This window comes from Adelges cooleyi, unplaced genomic scaffold (assembly GCF_023614345.1).
Source record: "Adelges cooleyi isolate 19-005CV unplaced genomic scaffold, UGA_ACOO_1.1 ACOO_flye_CR_arks_rails_tigmint_CR_PRNA_247, whole genome shotgun sequence".
Taxonomy (NCBI): Eukaryota; Metazoa; Arthropoda; class Insecta; order Hemiptera; family Adelgidae; genus Adelges; species Adelges cooleyi.
This window is the reverse complement of record NW_026095912.1, coordinates 7,201,464-7,222,686: the sequence shown is the minus strand read 5'-3', so window position 1 is coordinate 7,222,686 and position 21,223 is coordinate 7,201,464. Positions and strand designations below refer to the sequence as shown.

The 21,223-nt window shown below is 30.8% G+C and overlaps 2 protein-coding genes across 4 annotated transcripts; one reads left to right on the top strand and one right to left on the bottom strand.

The window, feature by feature from the left end:
- The first annotated feature begins 260 nt into the window (after window positions 1-260).
- LOC126836771 (uncharacterized) lies at window positions 261-4,616 on the top strand. 3 transcript variants are annotated; one of them, XM_050570401.1, is made up of 7 exons: window positions 261-368; window positions 1,645-1,811; window positions 1,917-2,055; window positions 2,822-3,000; window positions 3,088-3,317; window positions 3,706-3,925; window positions 4,434-4,616. In XM_050570401.1, exons 2-7 carry the CDS (start codon window positions 1,665-1,667, stop codon window positions 4,554-4,556), a joined length of 1,038 nt encoding a protein of 345 aa, XP_050426358.1. In that variant the 5' UTR covers window positions 261-368; window positions 1,645-1,664; the 3' UTR covers window positions 4,557-4,616. The 3 variants fall into 3 exon arrangements, with proteins under 3 accessions (XP_050426358.1, XP_050426359.1, XP_050426357.1); XM_050570402.1 differs by lacking the exon at window positions 261-368 and adding an exon at window positions 1,194-1,556 and having other exon boundaries at window positions 1,917-2,034; XM_050570400.1 differs by lacking the exon at window positions 261-368 and adding an exon at window positions 1,194-1,556.
- A 525-nt stretch (window positions 4,617-5,141) lies between these two features.
- LOC126836554 (uncharacterized) lies at window positions 5,142-10,717 on the bottom strand. Its single transcript, XM_050570078.1, has 9 exons — window positions 10,399-10,717; window positions 10,235-10,315; window positions 9,864-10,161; window positions 9,351-9,663; window positions 9,043-9,142; window positions 8,388-8,740; window positions 7,186-7,444; window positions 6,312-6,479; window positions 5,142-5,880 (listed from the first exon to the last, which is right to left on the bottom strand). The coding sequence occupies exons 1-9, from the start codon at window positions 10,459-10,461 to the stop codon at window positions 5,326-5,328; spliced, it is 2,190 nt and encodes a 729-aa protein (XP_050426035.1). The 5' UTR covers window positions 10,462-10,717; the 3' UTR covers window positions 5,142-5,325.
- Between the last annotated feature and the right edge of the window lie 10,506 nt (window positions 10,718-21,223).

The window sequence follows — 21,223 nt, the reverse complement described above, 5'->3', positions numbered from 1 at the left end:
AAAATTGTATATTTTTTTATATACTGTCACATACTTGACCTGTGATGTTTGGTTCACAGTAAAACAGTTTTAAGCCATGAATAGTTTCATTAAACACAATTTTTTTTTATTATTATTTTTTTTTTAATAATATTTATTTATAATAATAAGTTTATTTAGTCATGGTTGATTTTAGAACTTTTAATACGAAATTTATATTAATTTTATTTTTCTATCTTTTTTTAGTGGTATAATAGAATAAAATTCCAAAAATGTATTATGTTTATCATAATCGTTATTTTGACATGTATTTTGGTATGTAGCGGCACACACTATTACATAAATATCAAAAAGCTGCCATCAAATTGGGTAATATTCCAATTTTGAAGGTATTTAATAACTTTTTTCAACTTATAACTTTGACAACCTAAACAATTATCGTACATCCTTTTTTCTAAAAGGTGGAATTTTTGAAGCTAGCTTCTTATGGGACGCCTGGGCGCTGTGGGTCAACGAAAAAAAAACCGTTAATTAACTTATTTTTCCTTTCTTTTGCTTTTTCTTGCAAAGTTTTAGTGGTGTATGTATGAAAATTAGACCAAATGCAGATATAGAATGGGGTTATATCAAACATTTTTTTTTTTTAAGGAAAAACCAAAAAGATAAAATTACAATTCGACCGTAGTCAGCTTTTAGGTTGCTATGTGTGGTTTATACTTATTACTCATCGACTCGAAGCGTTTATTTAATAGTGATTTTATCACTTTTAGTTATAATAATTTCTGTAAACATGTAACCTCTCCATCCCCATTATGCTCCGACCTCACTGTACTAGCTATTAATTATATATTTGTAATTTTTAGTGATAGTGCAAATCGACGATCACAACCCAAACCTTAGCTCCTTTTCGTAATACTTCAAAAAAAAGTTTATTATATTCGGAAATGAGACCTTTTTCTATTCGCGTTTGTTTTATAATGTTTCGTGTTTCTTTTTAAGAGGTACTCATACCCTTTTGGTTCTCATCACTCCTTAATATATAGTGATTAGTGTCAGTATGGGAAAAACATTTTAATTTTCACGCTAGATGTTTTTTATGACTTCTACATTGCTCGCTTGTGAATTTAGTATCGCACATGTGTGCCATAGTTTGGCACTTAAAAAAGACTGGTACAAGCGACGGCTAGCTAAATTTTTAAATCAAATATAATTGACAGTCTTATTCGGAAAATAACAACCCAGCAAATTAGTTGACCAATAACTCTTTTTACTCTTCATTCTTAAGACTAGATAACAGTGTAACACGTCTTACTAGTTAATAGTTCAATGATAGTAAGTTCAAAGTTGTTAATAAAAAAAACACCAAACGACAAACCCACCCAACCGCGGTATTCGAATTGTAACACGGTTAGTGGTTACAACTTGCACAATAACCTGTTGTTCACAAAAACAAAAGATGGGCGTTATAGTATATATTCATTATGACAAGATTTCACACAATCGGTTTTAATTTTTAGCACGTTTAATTACATTTTTAGTTGATCTGTTACTGCGACACAAGTCTAATCATATACTAGGTATCGTGTCGTTATAGTATTTACATTTTACCGTTAATACCTATTGTTAGATACCTTAATTTGATCTTAATTAATTTTTTTTTTTTAGCAATACCCGGGGACTAAACTATGAACGGAGATAGATATTTTGATCACGAACTAGACATAAGCACCGACCACTCCTCGGATAACGATCTGTCCACCAATTCCACTCTGATAATGAGTTCGACTCGGTCTAGTGGCTCGGAGAAGAACGAATCCGTACATCAACTAATGGTGTGTGTTTTTTTTAACCTATATATTATAGTACCCATCAACTACTTAATAATATAAAATAACAAGTTTCACGGTTAACTACTTATTATTAAATTAAAATTACAGTCTCTTTATAATGATGCATTTAACGAAATATACGGAAACGCCCAAGAAATACCTTTGTCGCAAGTCGCAAATATAACAAATGAATTGGAAGAAAATTGTCTTCAATTGCTAAACAAAAGTAAAACCTTACAAACGTTAAGTAATAATTGCATTTAACCTTACCAAACATACCGTTATTAATAAAATATAACTAAAATGTCTCTAAAAAAATTGTAGAATATAGGGTTTTCATCGCAAAACAAAAATTGTTTTTTCTGGAGTTTCCTAGATCCTCTATGTGTGGTGGACCAAGATATAAAAAATGATATTAGCTTTTACTAAAATCTATTATTTATCTATTATAATATCACAAAAATAATTAAACATTTTATCGTTTTTACACGAATTAGAGTTTTGTTTATAATTAAAACTTTATAACTAACTTTTAACTGAAAACTTAACTTAGGAAATATTTGTTTTTTAAGTAATGTTGGAGTTTAGTAATGTCTTACTAAGTTGGAATTTTTATAAGTAAATAGCTGGGTGAATTAACCATTCAATTATTTTTTTAAAAATTCTAAGACATGTAAAGTAGGTAGAAATTGTTTAAATCTATACATCAGGAAGTAAACTACATGATAAACCCCCATATTGATGTGAGCACCTAGGAATTATTTATTTAATGGTATTTTAGATATTTTTGGCTGTCTTTTTTACTAGCTATTTACTATCGGTCGAAAAAGCCAAAAAATATGGAGGGTCTGTAAAACTGTTTAAGTGCTATAGAGATAATGTGATAGAGATAATTTCATATTCTCTACCATCCATGGAATGTGTACATTAAATGTACACATTCAATTTTATTGAATGTTGTTTGGAAATTGATTTAATACCTACTACTTGCTGATATAAGAAATTGATTGCAGAAACTTCTAAAGACTCTAAGACCGAAAACAAAATTATTATGCTTGAAAATAAAGTGGTAGAATTAAGTGATCGCCTTCGAGAAAAGGAGACGACCAGTTATTCTGATAATTGTTTGTTGATTAAAATGATTTTCATATGTTCCCAAACGCCATTTATAGATATATTATTAGAAGAAATAGTAAGCGTACCAAAACGATGATCAATATAGACACGCGGTCAATATTATTATAGTAAATTTAATATAAGTAATTTTTTTTTTTTCAAGAGAGAAAAAAAATGTTTAGACTACATGGAAAATATACTGTCTTCTTATTTCAAAAAACATAAAAACCGAGTTTCACTTCAACAAAACGAACGTCAACTAATTCTATATGTATTGGCTATTGTGGCCAATACTTGTACTACTACAGAAGGATGTGATTTGTTCTATAGCCGTTTGAGTATTATATCAGCTATAGTGTCGATAATAGCAATCCCCGAATATGATGTTAAAAGGTAAAAAAAAAAAGAACAATTTTTGAACTATTTTAATGAATTTATATCCCCGTTTTGAAAAATTCAGCATAATTTTTAATCTCAACTAAGTATTTTTTTTATTAAATTTAATTATCATGGGAAATTTTAATTTGACTTTATTTAATTGAGTTATGCTAGGGATTTCTTACTTGTATAGGCTATAATATTATAATATAAAATAATTTCTTTTTGACAAATTAAAGAAATTTAATTTTTTCTGACATTTCTAGGACTTGACATCTCTAGGATGTGTATCTATACATACATTTTTTTTCACATCAACTTGCAAGTCCTATACATTATTATAATTTAAATGCGTATTATAATATTTAAATATAACATTAAAAAAAAAAAAATGTTCCTTTAGGATCTCTTATGCAATACTTTACAATTTAAGCAAGTACCTTAACATCGGAAGAATTGGAGTCTTCGAAAATTCAGACTTGCTAGCCGTAATTTTCAAAGATATACAAAAACCAAGTTATCCGGAACAAAAAGACATTAAATTTTCCGCTCTTAAACTATTAAAGTCTCTTACTTTATCAAAAAATGGAACCGGAATTTTGTACACGCTATTTAAAGACTACGTAAGTGTCTAATTGTTTTTGTTATGGTAGCAGTATTTTTCTGTATAGTAATAAATATATTTATGTGTGTACATGGTACAATTGGTTTGAATAATAATTACTGAAATAGGCAATATAATTTAATGTCCTCGCTACCGACACATTTTATAGTATTTATTTTGTAGAAATATTTAATTGTGTCATGTTCAATTCAACAGTTCTGTGTATATGTTGTGATCGGATTTTAAAAAGCAATAAACTTTGAGTTGTCGATTCAGGTTTATTTTTAAAAAGCGTTAACCTGATATCATTTGATTAACAGTCGACCGAAACGGATAAATGCATATAGAAATTCTTTAATATTTAATTATACTTTAAAAGAGAATAACATATTAAATCTTTTATAGAAATTGGCCTACTGATTTTCCGGTTAACTTGTGATGTAGTGTGTAGTGATAACTATAATATATAAAACCATCGACTAAAAACTATTAAATATTGCTTAACATTTTGTTTACAACATTTTCAGGAAAACGTAATACTTCAAATGAAAAGATCTGAGGATACAGAAGATATAAAATATCTGAAGTTATCAATTTTTGAAAATTACATGCTGGCAAAAGAAATTTACGATGTGCTCGCTATCGCTTAATTAAGTTGATATTTTTTAATAATTACACATTTACTAGTAAAATATTTTATACAACTAAAAGACAAGTATCATTTAAATTTGTTTTTAACACATTTATCAGAGACTTGCAATTGTAACTTTTTACACTTTATAATATGTGTCTTGTTCTTTAGAAAAACAATTGAATTGTGTTATACAGACTGAAAGTCTACAACAATATTTTTTCATAACTACTTGATTCCTTTCTATTTGTAGTAAATTGTTTTTTTATTATTATTATTATTTCCTACATGGTCACCAGTCATGTACATTATTAAAATTGAATAGGTTTAGTTGAGTGGGTAATATTTCACTGCTCTAGTACTGTTGTAATATAATACATATTATACATATAATATATTATTATAAATCTGCTGTAATCCACCCAAATAACAATCTCAGAATACTGCAATAACGGTGTTTTATCTGGTAAACAATTACACACAATAGATAACGTCTAACAACTTATTTAGCATTCTTATGGAATATTATTTACATAATAAACAATAGACATCATACAAAATATATAACATTTAGATTATTTTAAATAATAATAATATTGAGGTATAATAGTGAAAATTTTAATTTGTATTTGTTTATATATAAATTACTGATAATACAATGGGATCTTACGTTATTTTTGAATTCAGTACAAATAGTCTCCCCCACCCATTAATTTAGGTTTTTTTTAAGGCCATTGCATTTTTTATAAACGACTAAAAACATGGTAAATGTAGTAAAACGATCAAATCTATCCAACGATACCATCTTGAGTTTTTTCACATAGACTGTTCAACAGGGCGCAGTACTGTTTTAGCCTGTTATGGTCATCAGCCGAAATGTTTGTATCTCCAAGTAGTACGCTGTTCAAACTGTCTATATTCGTTTTCAATTTGTCCAGAGCTTTTTCTAAACGGCCAGTATGCCAGCACGAGTGTTTGAACTTACCCGATTCTGACAACCGTCGAAAATGATCGGCGACATTGTCGAAACTTTTTATGTAACTCTCGTCGGTTTTCATTTGCAAATAATCCGTAACCATGGCCCGGACTTGGGGTTGCTTGAACAACATGGTTATCAGGTGATTTTGTTTGCCAGTCACGCTCACAAAGTAAACGACTGTCTCGACGGTCCATTGTCGCACTAAAGGATGCTGGTCAAACAGGTATTCATGGAAGACATCTACAACAGTTTTTTCATGAACTGACGACGACACGTGAGGCAACATTGATCTCAGCAACCGCAATCGACAACGTTTCATCTCGGTCGTATCATCTGCTCTTCGGTCGTTTAACAATTTAGATGCCTAAAAAAAAAACGCAATAAAATCGCATACATTCCACACGTCTATTGCATAAGTGCATTCCAGCACAGTCAAGGGAAGGGTAGGTTGTTTTTAAACTTCTCACCCTAACTCGAGTATTTACTATTTTATAGACCTTACCCTGGGCTTCCGACAGTGACGGAGGCCTAGACCCTTTATCCCAATTGTTGCAAACTATTTATTGTACATTTGTAATTAAATTTCATCCGTGTAAAGGGAAGAGGGGAAGGCTAAAAGGGCAACAAATTAATTCAAGGGGTCACGCCAGGGAAAATTGGGCAAGTGCCCTCGAATCCCTTGTTAACTGGGAGCCTATTTGCACATTATTGTAACATGAAAATTGAAAATGTAATAGGCGTCATGTTTAGCAGTAACGGATTCAAAATGAATTAGAAAAGTTATATGTTGCATACATTAGGAATGATTTTTTTCACTAGCGCGTCCGAGCTTGTACTGACTTCGACCAAAGCGCTAATGAAACCAACAGGATGGTCGTCCTTGATTAATTTCCACACATTCGCTACGTCCTCCGTTAAATGGTCTGTATTTTTTTGATACGGAATGTACGTCAACGTTTTTACCTGACAAAAACAACACAAGGGTTAATTAAAAGGTTAGACCAAATGCAATAATTTTGAACATATTTGATACGTACGGTCTCTATGATGTTCAGTTCAGAAAAACCTAACCTAACAGATTTTACTCTCTTTTTAACTAATGTTATAGCACGAACTGGATATCTAGATCAAAATGTAATTCTTGAGGAGTGAAAAAATTGAACTCTAAATTTTTATTTTTTTGTAGCGTTTTTATATAATTAACTAGTAAGCATCTAAAATTTCTAAGCCTATATACTCAATTTTTAATTAGATAATATTATAATAATTTTGTGTAATTTTACCATGACTTTTACTGCGAAAACCCACAGTAAAACTTAGTATAATTTTTTTTATATTTTTTTTTTTAAAAGAATTAAAATGTTTTAATTTTTTACAATTTAATTTAATTTGTCTAATAAGAAAATTGTTTGTTCCCCTATAACAAAGTTTTATCGATCAACATATATTTATACTTGATGTTATTTAAAAATATTTGTTTGTTGTTTTTCAATAAAGGTAATTTTTTTTTATGTCAATGAAAACAATTTTTTGAATTCGTTATTTTTAATTTATAATGCGCGATTTTTAGGAAATTTTTATAAGCATTTATGCATTAACTTTTCAACATCATCAGTATATATCGGTAGTATAGTTATTATCCTATATAATTCCTAATTGTGCTTCGTACCAAATCGGACAAACGTTGTTTCTTGGACAGCGTGGAGATGTGCAGTATTCCTATGGACGCTTTCAAGTGGGCGTTGTTGAACTGCGGACAAGTGTTGGCCAAGTGTCGTTTGTCGGTTATGAATGCAAAATGTCTACGGAGCAGTGCGTCCAGAAAAATGAATTGTGGGCTTTGACCAAACGCCGGCATGACAACGAGTGCATCAAAGAGTTTGGCCAGTTTGCTAAATTGAATTTCGGATGCCTCTGGCGAAAGGTATCTGGCAAGAGAGGAAACAAAAATGTGAATACATATAAAAGCATAGGATATATAAATCAGTGACGTTTATTTAATGAAGGCAGGAGGATCTAATTTTTGAAGGCTTTTATTTCAATCCCTTTGGTGTTTGAGCAAGAAGTTTGTCATAAATAAATAAAGTTAATATGAGCCGAAACAGAATTATACAACTTTTTTTCAGCAAAACGTTTCGTTAAAAGTCAGATGATAAAATATAGTAAAACTTAAAGTTATTTACATAATCTTGGTTTAAAATTACTTTTAACATGGGTATTATAGTATTGGCCATTGTCGCGTCGCCATTTTCACGTGATAAATGATAAGAGATAAGTGATAATTTGATAGCGTCCCTATGATTTAATGTTTTTCAGTGGAGCGAATAAAATAATTAACAATTTTTTTTATTTTCAAAGGAATTATTATAATAAATACAGTAATAATGTGTTTGGACCAACTATATCAAATATAAGTTTAGAACCAAACGCTTTAATTTAGCGAAAAATAATATACTACATCCAAAATTTGTATGAGGTTTTTTTTATAGAGTTAACCCTACCGCTTTGCATTAAAAAAAAACAATCGACAACATAATTCTTTCTCTTGAAAAAAGTTAACTTTTTCTTTTTTTCGCTTTATTAGAGGTAATTTTAGCTTTATGGGGATATGAAAATAAAAATGTGTTTTTTTTCAAAAGATTTTAATAAAACTAACATTTGGCAGGTCTGTATTATGAAGGCATCCTCATTAAACTGAAATTAGGTAATATTAACATTTTTTTTGGGTCCCCCCTTCATAAATTTTGAGCACTGGGCTTCAGCTGAAATTAAATTGTGAACTCATCATACTAAAGTGTTTTTAAAGAGATATTTAAGTGTTATTTTACTGAAATATTGTACAAAACGCTTACTAAAGACATACTTGCACACCTTACAATAATAATCCATAAGTCGCTGGCCAACATGGCCGTCACAAACCGGGTTTGAAGTATGTTGGAGAAAATTATTTTTTCGATTTTCTCAAACAAATTGACGTCGTCTGAAACCAAAACAGCCGCGGCCATATTAGTCAAGGTCTGTTCGTAAATATCGCTGATACAAAATATGGCCCATTCGACACTATCGAGTAGTTGAAAAATGGTGCAAATCAGTGAAAATAACTGTTCTTGTTGATACTGGTTTTCTACAAAACGTTTCAACAACACTGAGGCAAAGTATAGAGCTGATATCTTTCTACTGGCGCAGTTGGCATTCAAAATACTCTGACAGCTTGAATGAAACACCTATACAAGGACACAATACAATATTAGACTATGACATTATAAGAAGGTAAAGTATTAGAAAAGTTAAAATACAATAAAATTCCTGTTAGTTATGAAAACTTAATATGCGTGCACAAAAAGGACCCTGAGATAAAATTGTCTAATTTTAGTGGTTTAAAATCTCCTTGAAATTAACCGGTAAACCTAACTGAACAGCCGATAAACATAATTTCTTTATCATCAATATTATCGGCAATAAAGCCACTCAGAATTAAAATGCTAATAAAAATATAATTAAATTGAAAATTATGTTTATCTGTTACCTGGTAAAAAGACTCATCGGATATTAATAGTAGCTGGTCAACGAAAATTGACAGTTTATCTTTAAGAGTGACGACCTCTTGCTTATCTGACAACCAATGACTAAACAGAAATAAAAACAATTATTACTCTCAAGTTATATCTTGTGAAAACCATTCAACTATAATGATAGAATATCAATAAGACAATAGTACAAAAAATCCTAGTGATATCATTTTTACCTTAGGCATACGGTATAAAAAATAAAAGTAAACTTTAGCAACAACATACTTTTTATTCATGCTCAAGCCGCTGCTGCTGGTTGACCTACCTGTTTAAAAACAATAACAGCTCCAACAGTTTATTTTGCGACGTCAACATACGACCATGCGTGCACAATTTCACCAAAACACGTATCATGTATGTGGATAACTTTAGTGGCATTTCATCGCCACACCGAAAAGATATGACATTACACTTGATTTTTGTACACAGAAACTCGATTGGTTCATCAGTGTTGACGTAATCTTTCAACTGAGACGAGTACTTTTGCAACAGGGTGACGTACATTTTCCAGTTGGCGCTCATCACTTTGGTGCTCAAACTAAACACAGCTTCGGCGCCATGCCAGATAAGTTGTAAAACTGTAAAACGATACAATGACGTTATTACACAAGCTGTATATGACAGTTATCGTAATCGTGCCTAATGCCTATGTTTAATAAAAAGAAAGTTCAATTTGATCTCCAATAGAATTTAATTGTTGTTTTTTTTTTTGTTCAATTGAATAATAATTAAACATTATTTGTAACAATTATTAAACAAGTGCTGCTTTAGTACTTACTGTTTGTTATAGATTCTACATCTTGTTTTTTACTTGGATCAAATTTGATATTTTCTACGACTCTAAAGCAACAGGTCTGTAGGTCGGAGGATTTTTGAAAAAATTCAGTGAGCGGCTGACGTATACTTTCGAAGAGATCAGGTCCGTACACGCTATTGCTTTGTGAACAGTGTTTAAACGTCATGATTGAGGCCTGTACGTAAGCCATCACGTCAGATAAAATACTGGTCGATAAATTAGATCCTCGATCAATATACGCCAAAGACTGTTTGCCGACATTTAACATTTCAATACAACTCTAGATGAAATAATTATAAAATGTTCAACTTAATGTACAAATAGGTAAGGTATAATATTAACAGCAGCCTTACCGTCATAAATTTCTTGATAATTAATTCTTTGTTGCCCTGATAATTAGAATCTTTGACAATACAACAAATTTCGTCCAATTTCTAGTGAAACAAAACAAATTTTAACTGTATTTAAAAAAGCTGTCAAACAGACTGTCGAAAGATTGTATGTTAAAATTAAGTACCTTATTAAGTTGCTCACAACTGAAATCGTCCAGAAGTAATTCGTCGGTGCTGTCGTCCAACATGTTTGTCCACAATTAAGTATAACAATAAATAATTGGTATTATGTACAAAAAACAGTATAATATTCACAGCTGGAATACGCGACGGGCAGAATCAAAAACAGCGGCATGACTTGATGAACACAATCGGCACGTCGCGTTGGAGTATTAATAGTCTTAATAGTAATTAATTAATCGTAGTAATCTGAATTGTAAATGGCCATTGGCGTTTGAAATAAGTATAAAAATGTTGCCGAAAGTAGAAAATGTAATTTGATTTTTAAGTTTTTGATTTTGTGACAATACGTGATAACACATTGTCCATTGGCGGGAAAATTTCCGCTGCTTTATTATTTCAACACCGGCAATTAGATACTGATAAGGCATTCTGTCTTTGATAATCTATTCGGTATTCAGTGATATTATACCTAATATCGTTAACCGTTTTACCGTGATTAGCTATACAATTTCTATTCTGTGTTTCTACTATTTGAACAAATTTTTAAGCAGGTACCTATTCTTTGGAAATTTAAGTACTATAAAGAATTTGAAATTTTCTTAACCAGTAGTTTTAGATTTTTAATAACTTGTCAAGATTTTTAGTATTTTTAAAAACTTATAATTTCGTCGAAATATTAAGTGAAGATTATATACCTACTAAATATGTAATGTATCTATGTTGGCTGTAATTTATAATCGGAATGCTGTGTGTATATTGTATGATATTTCAATTTTTGACAGGTGTGAGTAAATGATACTTATAGTAAAAACGTGTTTTGTCTCTACTCCGACAAGGTTGTTACACTTGACGAATATTACACTGTTTAATATGTATTTTGTCACGGTTTGCATTATCGCTACAGTTGCCTGTTGGTTTTAAATGGATTAAAGTATCGATTAAGCGTAGTAGCGGAAATTAATTTCTAACACATCCATAATTTGGCAAGCTGTTTACACTATATTTACTATATTATCTATGCTCAATGGTATGACCTACATATATTACCTGTTAGACAGTTGTTTTTGTTCTTTCTTTGTGAATATCGAAATCAAAATGTACCTAATGGCTAGTGTAATCCCGCTGCCCTGTTAGTTGTTACAGTCAACGGGAATAGAAACTAAGACCTATAGGATATACAATATACAATATACAATTTGTATTATACACGTCTTTTGTATTTTATATTAATGACTTAGGGTCGAGCCCCGGTTTAGCCTAAATATATTACCTGCTAGCCAGTTGTTTTTTTTCTTTCTTTGTAAATATCGAAACCAAAACGTAGGGTAATCCCGCTGTCCTGTGACGGTCGACGGGAATAGAAACTAAGACCTATTCACCTGTAGGCTATACGACATGTTTATACTATACAAGTCTTTTATACTTTATATTTATGACAAAGGGTCGGGTCCTGACTCGTGATATTACCTAAATATATTACCTGCTAGCCAGTTTTTTTTGTTTTGTCTCTGTGAATATCAAAATCAAAACGTAGGATAATCCCGCTGCCCTGTGACGGTCGACGGGAATAGAAACTAAGACCTATTCACCTGTAGGCTATACGACATGTTTATACTATACAAGTCTTTTATACTTTATATTTATGACAAAGGGTCGGGTCCTGACTCGTGATATTACCTAAATATATTACCTGCTAGCCAGTTGTTTTTTGTTTTGTCTCTGTGAATATCAAAATCAAAACGTAGGATAATCCTGCTACCCTGGTGACGATCGACGGGAATAGAAACTAAGACCTATAGACACTATACATGTTTATTTTATACACGTCTTAAGTATTTTATATTTTTATGACTAAGGGTCGGGTCCCAGGGGCCCTTTAAGCTGGGAGCCGCCTGGAGCGAAATGGTCCCGTTGACCCCCATCCCTCTGTGGACGGGCCTGCATATTATTAAATGTACTGTTGGTTAAATAATCCACTTCCAAGTCTACCAACAGTAAAACAATGAACCACTGGCTTTCAGTAATTATAAACGATGTGTAGGGTACTAATATGTATCTATTGCTTTACTATAGTCAAATTTCCAAAAAGTGCACTCATATAAGGCTGGGTGATTCGGAAATCCACCCAAAAGAAAATCGCGTGTAATGCATTTTCCGTTGGAAGTGATCTGTATAGAAGAATCTTTGATAGCTACTCGTATTTTGCGTGTATTGGAATTTAGATTACTTGCAAAATATGGAGAGCGGCAGACCCTTTCGCCTCCCTCGAGGGGTTCGGCAGTGCATTTTGTCTTATTCGGCGATTTTGTTTGTAGGATCTAGGCATCTTCTACAGTAGTAGTTCTACTATATTATTATGTTCTGTCTAAAGCCGCGAACAGAAAATGTAACCGTTTAGTTGCGCGGTGGTCGTTGAGGTCACAGATTGCGCTAACAGTCAGAATCCTATATATATATATTGATTCAAATTAATTCCGGACAAGGGGCGGGCGGAATGCGTGGTCCACGCGCACCTATATATAGGTCGATGATACGGGCGCATACACGTGCGGGCGGACAATAATAATATTAGTCGAGGTTGTTCCAGCGGCGCCGACCCAAATCCTATTAAGCTTAAGGGGTAGCGGTGACCAGGCACTTGTTTCAATAGGGAATGTGGTTGTAACAATATGAATATATTATTATGTTATGTTATTCGGGCCGTATGATACGACCGGGGCTGTGTGTAAGGTGCATTCGACACATTATTATTCAGTCTTTGTAAGAGAAAGGGATGTGAGCATCTGTATAATATAGTTATTTCGAATACAATAAACCCGAAATACGGGACATTGAGATAATGTCCTCATCGGTTGCCCAGAAAGCAGCCTGATAACTGAGGAGTTTAAAAAAAAAAACTGGGTTTTCGACAACTTTGTTGTTTACTATTGTACCCGAACCTATGTCACTGTAAAATAATAATTTATAATATAGTTTTGCGATTGGTTATTTGCGTGCAGTCATTCGCATTATACCCTGCAACTTGTAGGTGGTACTGCCAATAGTGATATAAGATACTGAATTAAAACACTACCAGCAAAGTTCTTTAAATATACTACAAATTATAATTGGAATAGGGAATAAAAGTGTTTGATAAACGACAATTCAATTAAAATATTATTTAAATTATGTTTTTTCATGTAGGTATATTTAAACGAACAAAAACTTGTTTTTTACGGAATTCATAAAATCGTTATTGGAAACATTATCGAGGCATTTGTTGTATATATTATGTGTGTATTAATTAAAGCGATCGTTATTTTTAAATTTATGTTGAAGCCTTTCATATCGGATCCAAATGAGTAAAAAAAAAACATTTTCATGGACTACCATTCGTCTCCCTGTTAGAGTGGAAAGTTTTCCCGAGTATATTCAAAATATCTCAGAAGAGTTTGCTTAAATTTTTTTTAAAAATACAATTTTTTTATTTTTTAATTAAATGTTTTATAAATAATTATTGTTAGGAAAATTTATTTGGAAAAAATAATAAATTATAAGATTCAATTAAGTTACTTGTGGAATAATACTTAATTATTAAGAAACCTTATGCATAATAAAAACATAGGTTTTTATTGTAGATAGAGGTTTTTATTAATAAATAAGCGATTTTACAAGTATGTAATTAAAAATTCTCGTTAGTATGTACACTAAATTCACCAAGAAACTGTATGATAATTGATAATATTCGTTTAGTAGCGTACTTGTGGGCCCTGGTCATATATAATAAGAATGAAAATAGACTCAGATATAATAAACACTTTATAAAGATAAGTTAAACTGTTTAATAATAATAAAATAAGCACTTTAATATTTAATGGTTGACTGACTGTATCATAGATAAACACAAACTAACTGACTGACAATTATACATAATAAAAGCTTAGCTTATATACTAATATAAAAATTAAGTAAATGTAACAAACAACAGAAAAATAGGTACAGCACAAGGATAACTTGTGTTTATATAAAGTTAATGCGTATTAGAAAATATAGTCAACCAATGATACTTAATAGATTAGTATAGAAACGTGATGTCCTAAATGAGTAATGACATCATACCTAATACCTAATAATAATAAATAGAATATAATAATTATAAAGCCTCAGATGAAGAAAGAAATAGAATTAAGATTTTTTTCACGATATTGTTTGTATGTCTATTGTTTTTATAGAAGTATTTAAGTAGCGCTGCGTAGTGGAGAGGGAGATTAGGGAAATTGATATCTTCGCATTACATTTTTTGTGGGAGGTTTTATGCTAATATTTAAATATCCTTTGTTTATTTCTGAAAAATTGTTATCACACAATCACTATGCTATTATATGGTATCATTTATCAACGCCGATTATGCCTTAAAAAGTGTTACACGGTCATGAAAGCTGGGCTGAACCGAGCAGATAACAATCTGGCGCCGACCAAGATCGCAAAATATTGAACAAATAAAGGTAACGCAAAGTCTGACATAGTAATTACATTTCATTTGTCAAGAGCTGCGAGAGTGTTGCTTGACCAGGTCCTGCTTGGAAGGTCTACCTATAACATGTTAATAATGATAACCTAGCCTACTCACGCCTAATGCGATTATATAACAATTTTTATCATGGCACTTTGCAGATGTTCTTATCGTGTCAAGAAAAATCACTAAATATTTTCTCGGCCAAATTGCCAAAAATCTCCTTTAAAAAACAATGCCTAGTATTTCACCGAAGATGACAATAATATTACCGATGACTCATCAAATGTGGTAAGTAAAAATTATGTATTACAATATAATGTAATGAAATTTTAGGAAATATTCATTATTCGGTTGGCAATCATATGGTATAACGTCGTTTCCATCAAAATTAACGTTTTTAACTGTAAAAACTGTTTAAATCTCGATCCTCGCTAAAAAAAAAAAAACGTAGCTGGTTTTGAAAATTGCATAGAGAATTTCAAATATAATATTAAGATTGAAGACACACAACTAAACATTTTTTTATAGTTGGTAGTTTTCCCGATTTGGTAAACTGTTAAACCGATTTGGTTAATGATAGCCCCCTCCCTTAAAAATAATCCTACTCCAGTTGAAAATTTCATTATTCACGTTTCATCCCTAATTCATATTTACGCTACTGCTATCCGGGTTTTAAGGTATTATTAAAGTTTTCAATTAAAATTCGGAAACTCAAACTCGACGACTGGGGAGCGGCGGATCTTATTGCGTTTTAGAATATAAAAAGTTCAAAATTCAAATAAAACTGCGATGTTTAATAATAATAAGTAATTACTCGATATATTTTGAAGTTTCGACCAGCTAAAGTAATATTTGTGAAATTTTTGTAGTGTTTCTCAAATTTTATTATCGATAGAAGAAACGTTCGCAAATGTTTACCACTTTACAGTATTAACTTTTAAAAGGCCTTCTAATAATATTAACGTTGTTGCATAAATACATTAATGTATAATTATGAAAATCATATAATAAACAGTATCATTTTTTTTTAATCTTTTTGGTTGAATCTAATATTTTATCATATTTTACCCATCGTACTGGAAAGATAATTTTTCATTGTATAGACAATATTAATCTAAAGAAAACATAAATGAAACTCTCGGATATATACGAGTATATATATTTATATATATATATAGCCTTTATATCGTACAATTTATAGTAATTTTAAGGTATTACAAAGTAAGATAAGAATATGAATAGAAAAGATAATTTAAAGAATATTTTCCTTATAATAGAAAATTATAATGAAATGATACATCTGTATTTACCACAAAAGTGATTGATTTTCCAGTTTAAATTCATGCGTACTTCTGTAGCAAACATTATCATGGGTGTTTATTATTAATTATTATTATTTTTATTGTAATGGTCCACCGAGATAGAGCTACGCGGCTTCTTCTTTTTATCGTCAAATAGTCTATGAAAGCATGTTAATAATATTATGTTATTACTACAGTTTTCAGTTTTCCAACAGGTACGAAACAATAAAAGTGCAAGTAAAAAATACATCCAACGGCGTCCTGTCATGTTGGTTTTGCGATAACGAGAGTTCAAATTTGTTTTCATTTAAAAAAATAAATACATTAAATGATTCCATTAAGGTATAGTAATGTTTGTTATTTCACTAGTGTATACCAACTAAATATAGCTATACCTATTATTTTTGGTGGAGTGTCACCTATTACTTACTATAATTACTATAACATTATCATGTTACAGGAATAAAGTCGATGTCGACTTTGTACATTAGGCCAATCAATAGACAATTTGTTACATACGCATTATTTCCCCAAGGTGTACATTGATACCAATAAATTAGGTTTAAACCAGCGTAGAATAATTCTACTCCGCATCTACTTATGTTTGTACTTTATTAATTCTTACAAGTTACATGTACATTGAAATATAATACCCGGGGATCGCGTTGCGCTTTATATTTAATATACACGACAAATTTATCATGCAACAAATGACCAATTTCAAAAACATTTAAAGTCAAAGTTTTTTTCTCTAAAATTATATTATTTCTATTGGAATCAAGTATGCAGTACAGAATTGTCGTGGATAAATAATGTGCGTTTTAATTTCTCCAAATTGCACTAGTAAATAATATTTATACATCCTATCATACTTTATACGTTTTTCACTCTGTTCGTCTTCAAAGCGTTTATTTAACTCGATCTACTTTCAGCGGATGTTAGTTTTGCGTAAACAGCGCATTATAATAATTAAATTAATGTTGTTAAGTTACAGCCTACAACGATAGATAATTTTTAATAAAACTTGAAAGCGCTTTAATAATGAAGTGTCAAACGATCGGTTATAATAACTCAGTAGCGTTTTAAGACTTGTTGACACGGCAAACAACAGCTACTGCTTTTCGAACAGTGATGTAATGAAAACCGATTGGAAAATAATGGAATGAAGAACATTGTTGATTACTAAAAATGTACGGTTCGTTAAACTGCACAGTGCTTATAGGTTACCTACACTTTTTCAATCATATATTTTTGCGCTCGAGTGCGGATTGTCCGATTACTGTTAATAATATCGAGTTATTTACAATCGTTTTATCGTTTGTGAGGTCTAATACCGAGGTACCTAAACCACAAATATAATAAATAATATACTTAGGTACACGTATGAAAATAACAGCGTTATTTACAAAATAACAGCCAGATTTGGCGTCAAGAACAAAACTAAATAGTACTTCATTTTATTGCTTTCGTTTTTTTCATTGAAACCCAATATCTTCAGTGAATTTTTAAAGAGTCTCAGAACAGCTGGTGTTATATTTCGTCAAGTATTTTTTTTTCAATTATTATTTTGTAAATTGTTTTTTTTATTTCTGTTTGGAAAATCGTCACTAAACTTTCCTCAGACTACATAAATTTAGCCCGGAAAACGCCAGATTCGTTTTATAACCACCAGTCGATCAATAAAAACAATTTAACAGTGTATCTACCTACTTCAAAGTAAATATATTCAAATTACGCCATTAAATCCAGGCATGTGCAAAATTCAGTAATTTAAATACAAGTATAATAGTATTTTTTGGAAACAAAATACAAATTACTATATATTGCCTGTAGCAGATTACCCATACCAAAAATACATTAATCAACTATGACGTGTACAATAGGTATTTGGATTGAAATGAAATAAATACTACCTATACGTTATTCAAAGTTATCGTTGTTAAGTACTACGAGTAATTTATTTAAATTTCATAAATAAATAAAATAAAATATACTTGTACGTTTAAATACAAAAATAGTTTTGACATTTACTTAATTTGCGGACAATTATATTTTTTAATAAACGTCGACTAGTAATAATGAAAATTAAATATACTGATAAACTTAAGCTTGCCCAAAAACCACTATTACAGGTCGTGCTGCAAAAAATCTAAGGCCATATTATACGGACTAATTTAATATAATAATTGTACTCGGCTTCTTGAGGCAATAAAAAAGTCGACTTTTTGTTTTACAAAAGTGGCGTAATTAATGTTAAGCCCCGAGGACGTATGTTTTAATAATTTCTTTTTAGTGCTTTCTCGGTTTGAACTCGAAGGGCCATTTTTTATCGAATTAGTAATAATATTACTGTCGTATTTTCGGTTCAGGTGAATAGTTCTTATATTATGATGTTTATTTTTATTATTATACTTATTTAATATTTATTTTTGAGAATCGAATAAACAGTAAAACAATTTAAGTATAATAACGAAACTCAAACTAGATGTTATGTAAATCTATAGAGATCTTAAATTCTGTTTGCCCGGCACAAGTGTTATGTTTTTATCACTTGAACCGCGTTAAACCTATTTTATCAGAAATAGTTTTCTGTAATTATTGTAAAACGATATAATACCTGTGAACGTCTTAAAGTGCGGCCAATCCGCATCTAAAGCGCTCTAATTGGTTCCCACTTTTTTTCTAATTATTTATTGACCTCACTCTGATCCTTTAATCAGACAGAGATCCTATTTAGGCTTTATAATAAAGACGGTTTGGGAAAATAATTTATGATTTCAATTTATAAGTATTATTTATTAGTTTATCCCAGTAATAATCCCAGTAATAATTTGTCAAAATCTTGAACTCGAAACAACGAAACACTAAGAAAACGATACTTTTATCGTCACATTTGCGAGTAATGCCGTTTTTTATAGCTTTTGATAAGCTATACTATTATAACATTGTGTTTTTAGCCTAGCATATACTCTAAAAAAAAATCTATAAAATTTGACTTTTGGACCACGGGTATTATATGTTATGTAAAACTTATGTTTATCGTTGGGATTTACAAAGCAACGTTGGCGTTTAGATGGAAAAGATTGGATTTTTTGTTTTAAACTGTGCTTTTCAACGTTTATGACTATTTTGAAAAAAAACAAGAATTCTTCGAATTCTGTTACTTGTCAGAATTGTAATGACGTCATGTCGAGAGGGAATCGATCCAACTGCAATAATGGGGTTATTGCAGTGAGCTATACAGTCAACAATTTATTTATCTGTGATTCCGCAAAAATTGAAGCGCAAGTTCTGTAAAACATTAGCTCTATTGTCTGTGCTGTTATTACTACAATAATCCAAAAGGTCGCACGTTTACCGTACTTGGGTCGGCCACATCCGTCGTTCGCCTATCTAGGTCGAGTATGCACATAAGTACAATCATTTATTAAGCCGCGAGCGAATTAGATCTTATTGTTAATGAACGGATCTTAGACGTAAGTACGACGATCTTGTTTAAGATTAAAAATGCGTCTTTTAACGAATGGAAATGGATGTAAGTAATGATAGTAGCTTACAATGTAATATTATGTTTATAATATAATATTATTACAATCACAAGTCAACACTCGGACGGGATGAGATAATTTATGTTGTACACATAGGTATATATTTATATTATTATATGTGTGTGTGGTAGTTTAATACTTCGGGTAAATAATATCGTGTATTTACATGCATGCATGTATGCATGCTTTATGTTCAACTTATATTTACAGTATATAAATATAATATAATAACAATGGTAACTATTGTGAAATATCTAGTAATACCTACTCTGCACATACACACACTTGCACAGTCGCGTACCCAGACTGCTGGGGCGGTATCTAATCTTGCACAAATATTGGATGATTGACGGCGTTTGATCCTACTTTAAACCTATGATATTATTCGAATGTAATTTTTTTTTTTATATAATAATAATAATAATATGTTGGTATTATAATCGTTGCACTTAATACTACACAAGATCCTATGCACGACAACAATAGTTATTGACGGATAATTAATGCTTTGGGCGTAAGTACCTACTAAAAATACTGCGCGTTATAAAAATCAGCATTTAGATGTTCTTATAGCTATTATTAATGGACAACTGGCGCGTTTAAGTAATCAAACAAATAAAAAAACAACAGTTTGCATTATACATCCCTAACGAAAACTTACTTTTCTTATTGTAATTTCTGTGCTATACTTATGCTAATTCTAGTATATACCTACTTTTTTTCTTAAGACGGTACCGTCATCTCTGTAAATTTGTCTGAACTATTTCTGAGGTTAACTATTGATGAAATGAAAAAAATAAATTTTAACTTTTCATACTAATTTTGTACTCACTATTGTTTTAGTAGGTATAATACACTCGTATTAAATCAACATCCGGAGGCAAGTTTAGCCAATACCGATACAATTAAAAGGGACATAGTTAAAAATACTAAAAATCCTGGTCCGAATTTCAATAGTATAGTGGATTTTTTTTTTGATATTCTTATAACTACTAACTATGTTTCTTTTAATACTATATTCACGGACAGTATAGTGAATCCTCCTTGTTTATTTAAATTTCAGTATTAAATTCCATTTTTTTTTTATTTTACATTAATCATAAGCAAAGGGCTAAGGAAGCGGTGAAAAAGGGTTCATTATTTTCTAGTCGTTTGTAACTACTGAGGTCTATTCGACATCTGTCTAGATCAAGCCTATTTAGCTTATATTTTTCTCCCGTGTTTGGGCAATCGATTTTTTGACTAAACCAGTATTGGCCATCGGATCTTTAGAAATATTTTTTATCATAATTTTGAAACAATAATTATATCGGTCAGCGTCCAATGCTATATGTACACCACTGTGTTATGTAACGATGGAATATCAAGTCATCTGCAGTGTTCATTATTGACCTTTTACGCTAATGTTGTCCGATTTTTCGTTGGATCTTTTTTTGATTTCAAAACCATATCGACCATGCGCAGTTCAAATTCTGCATCGCTG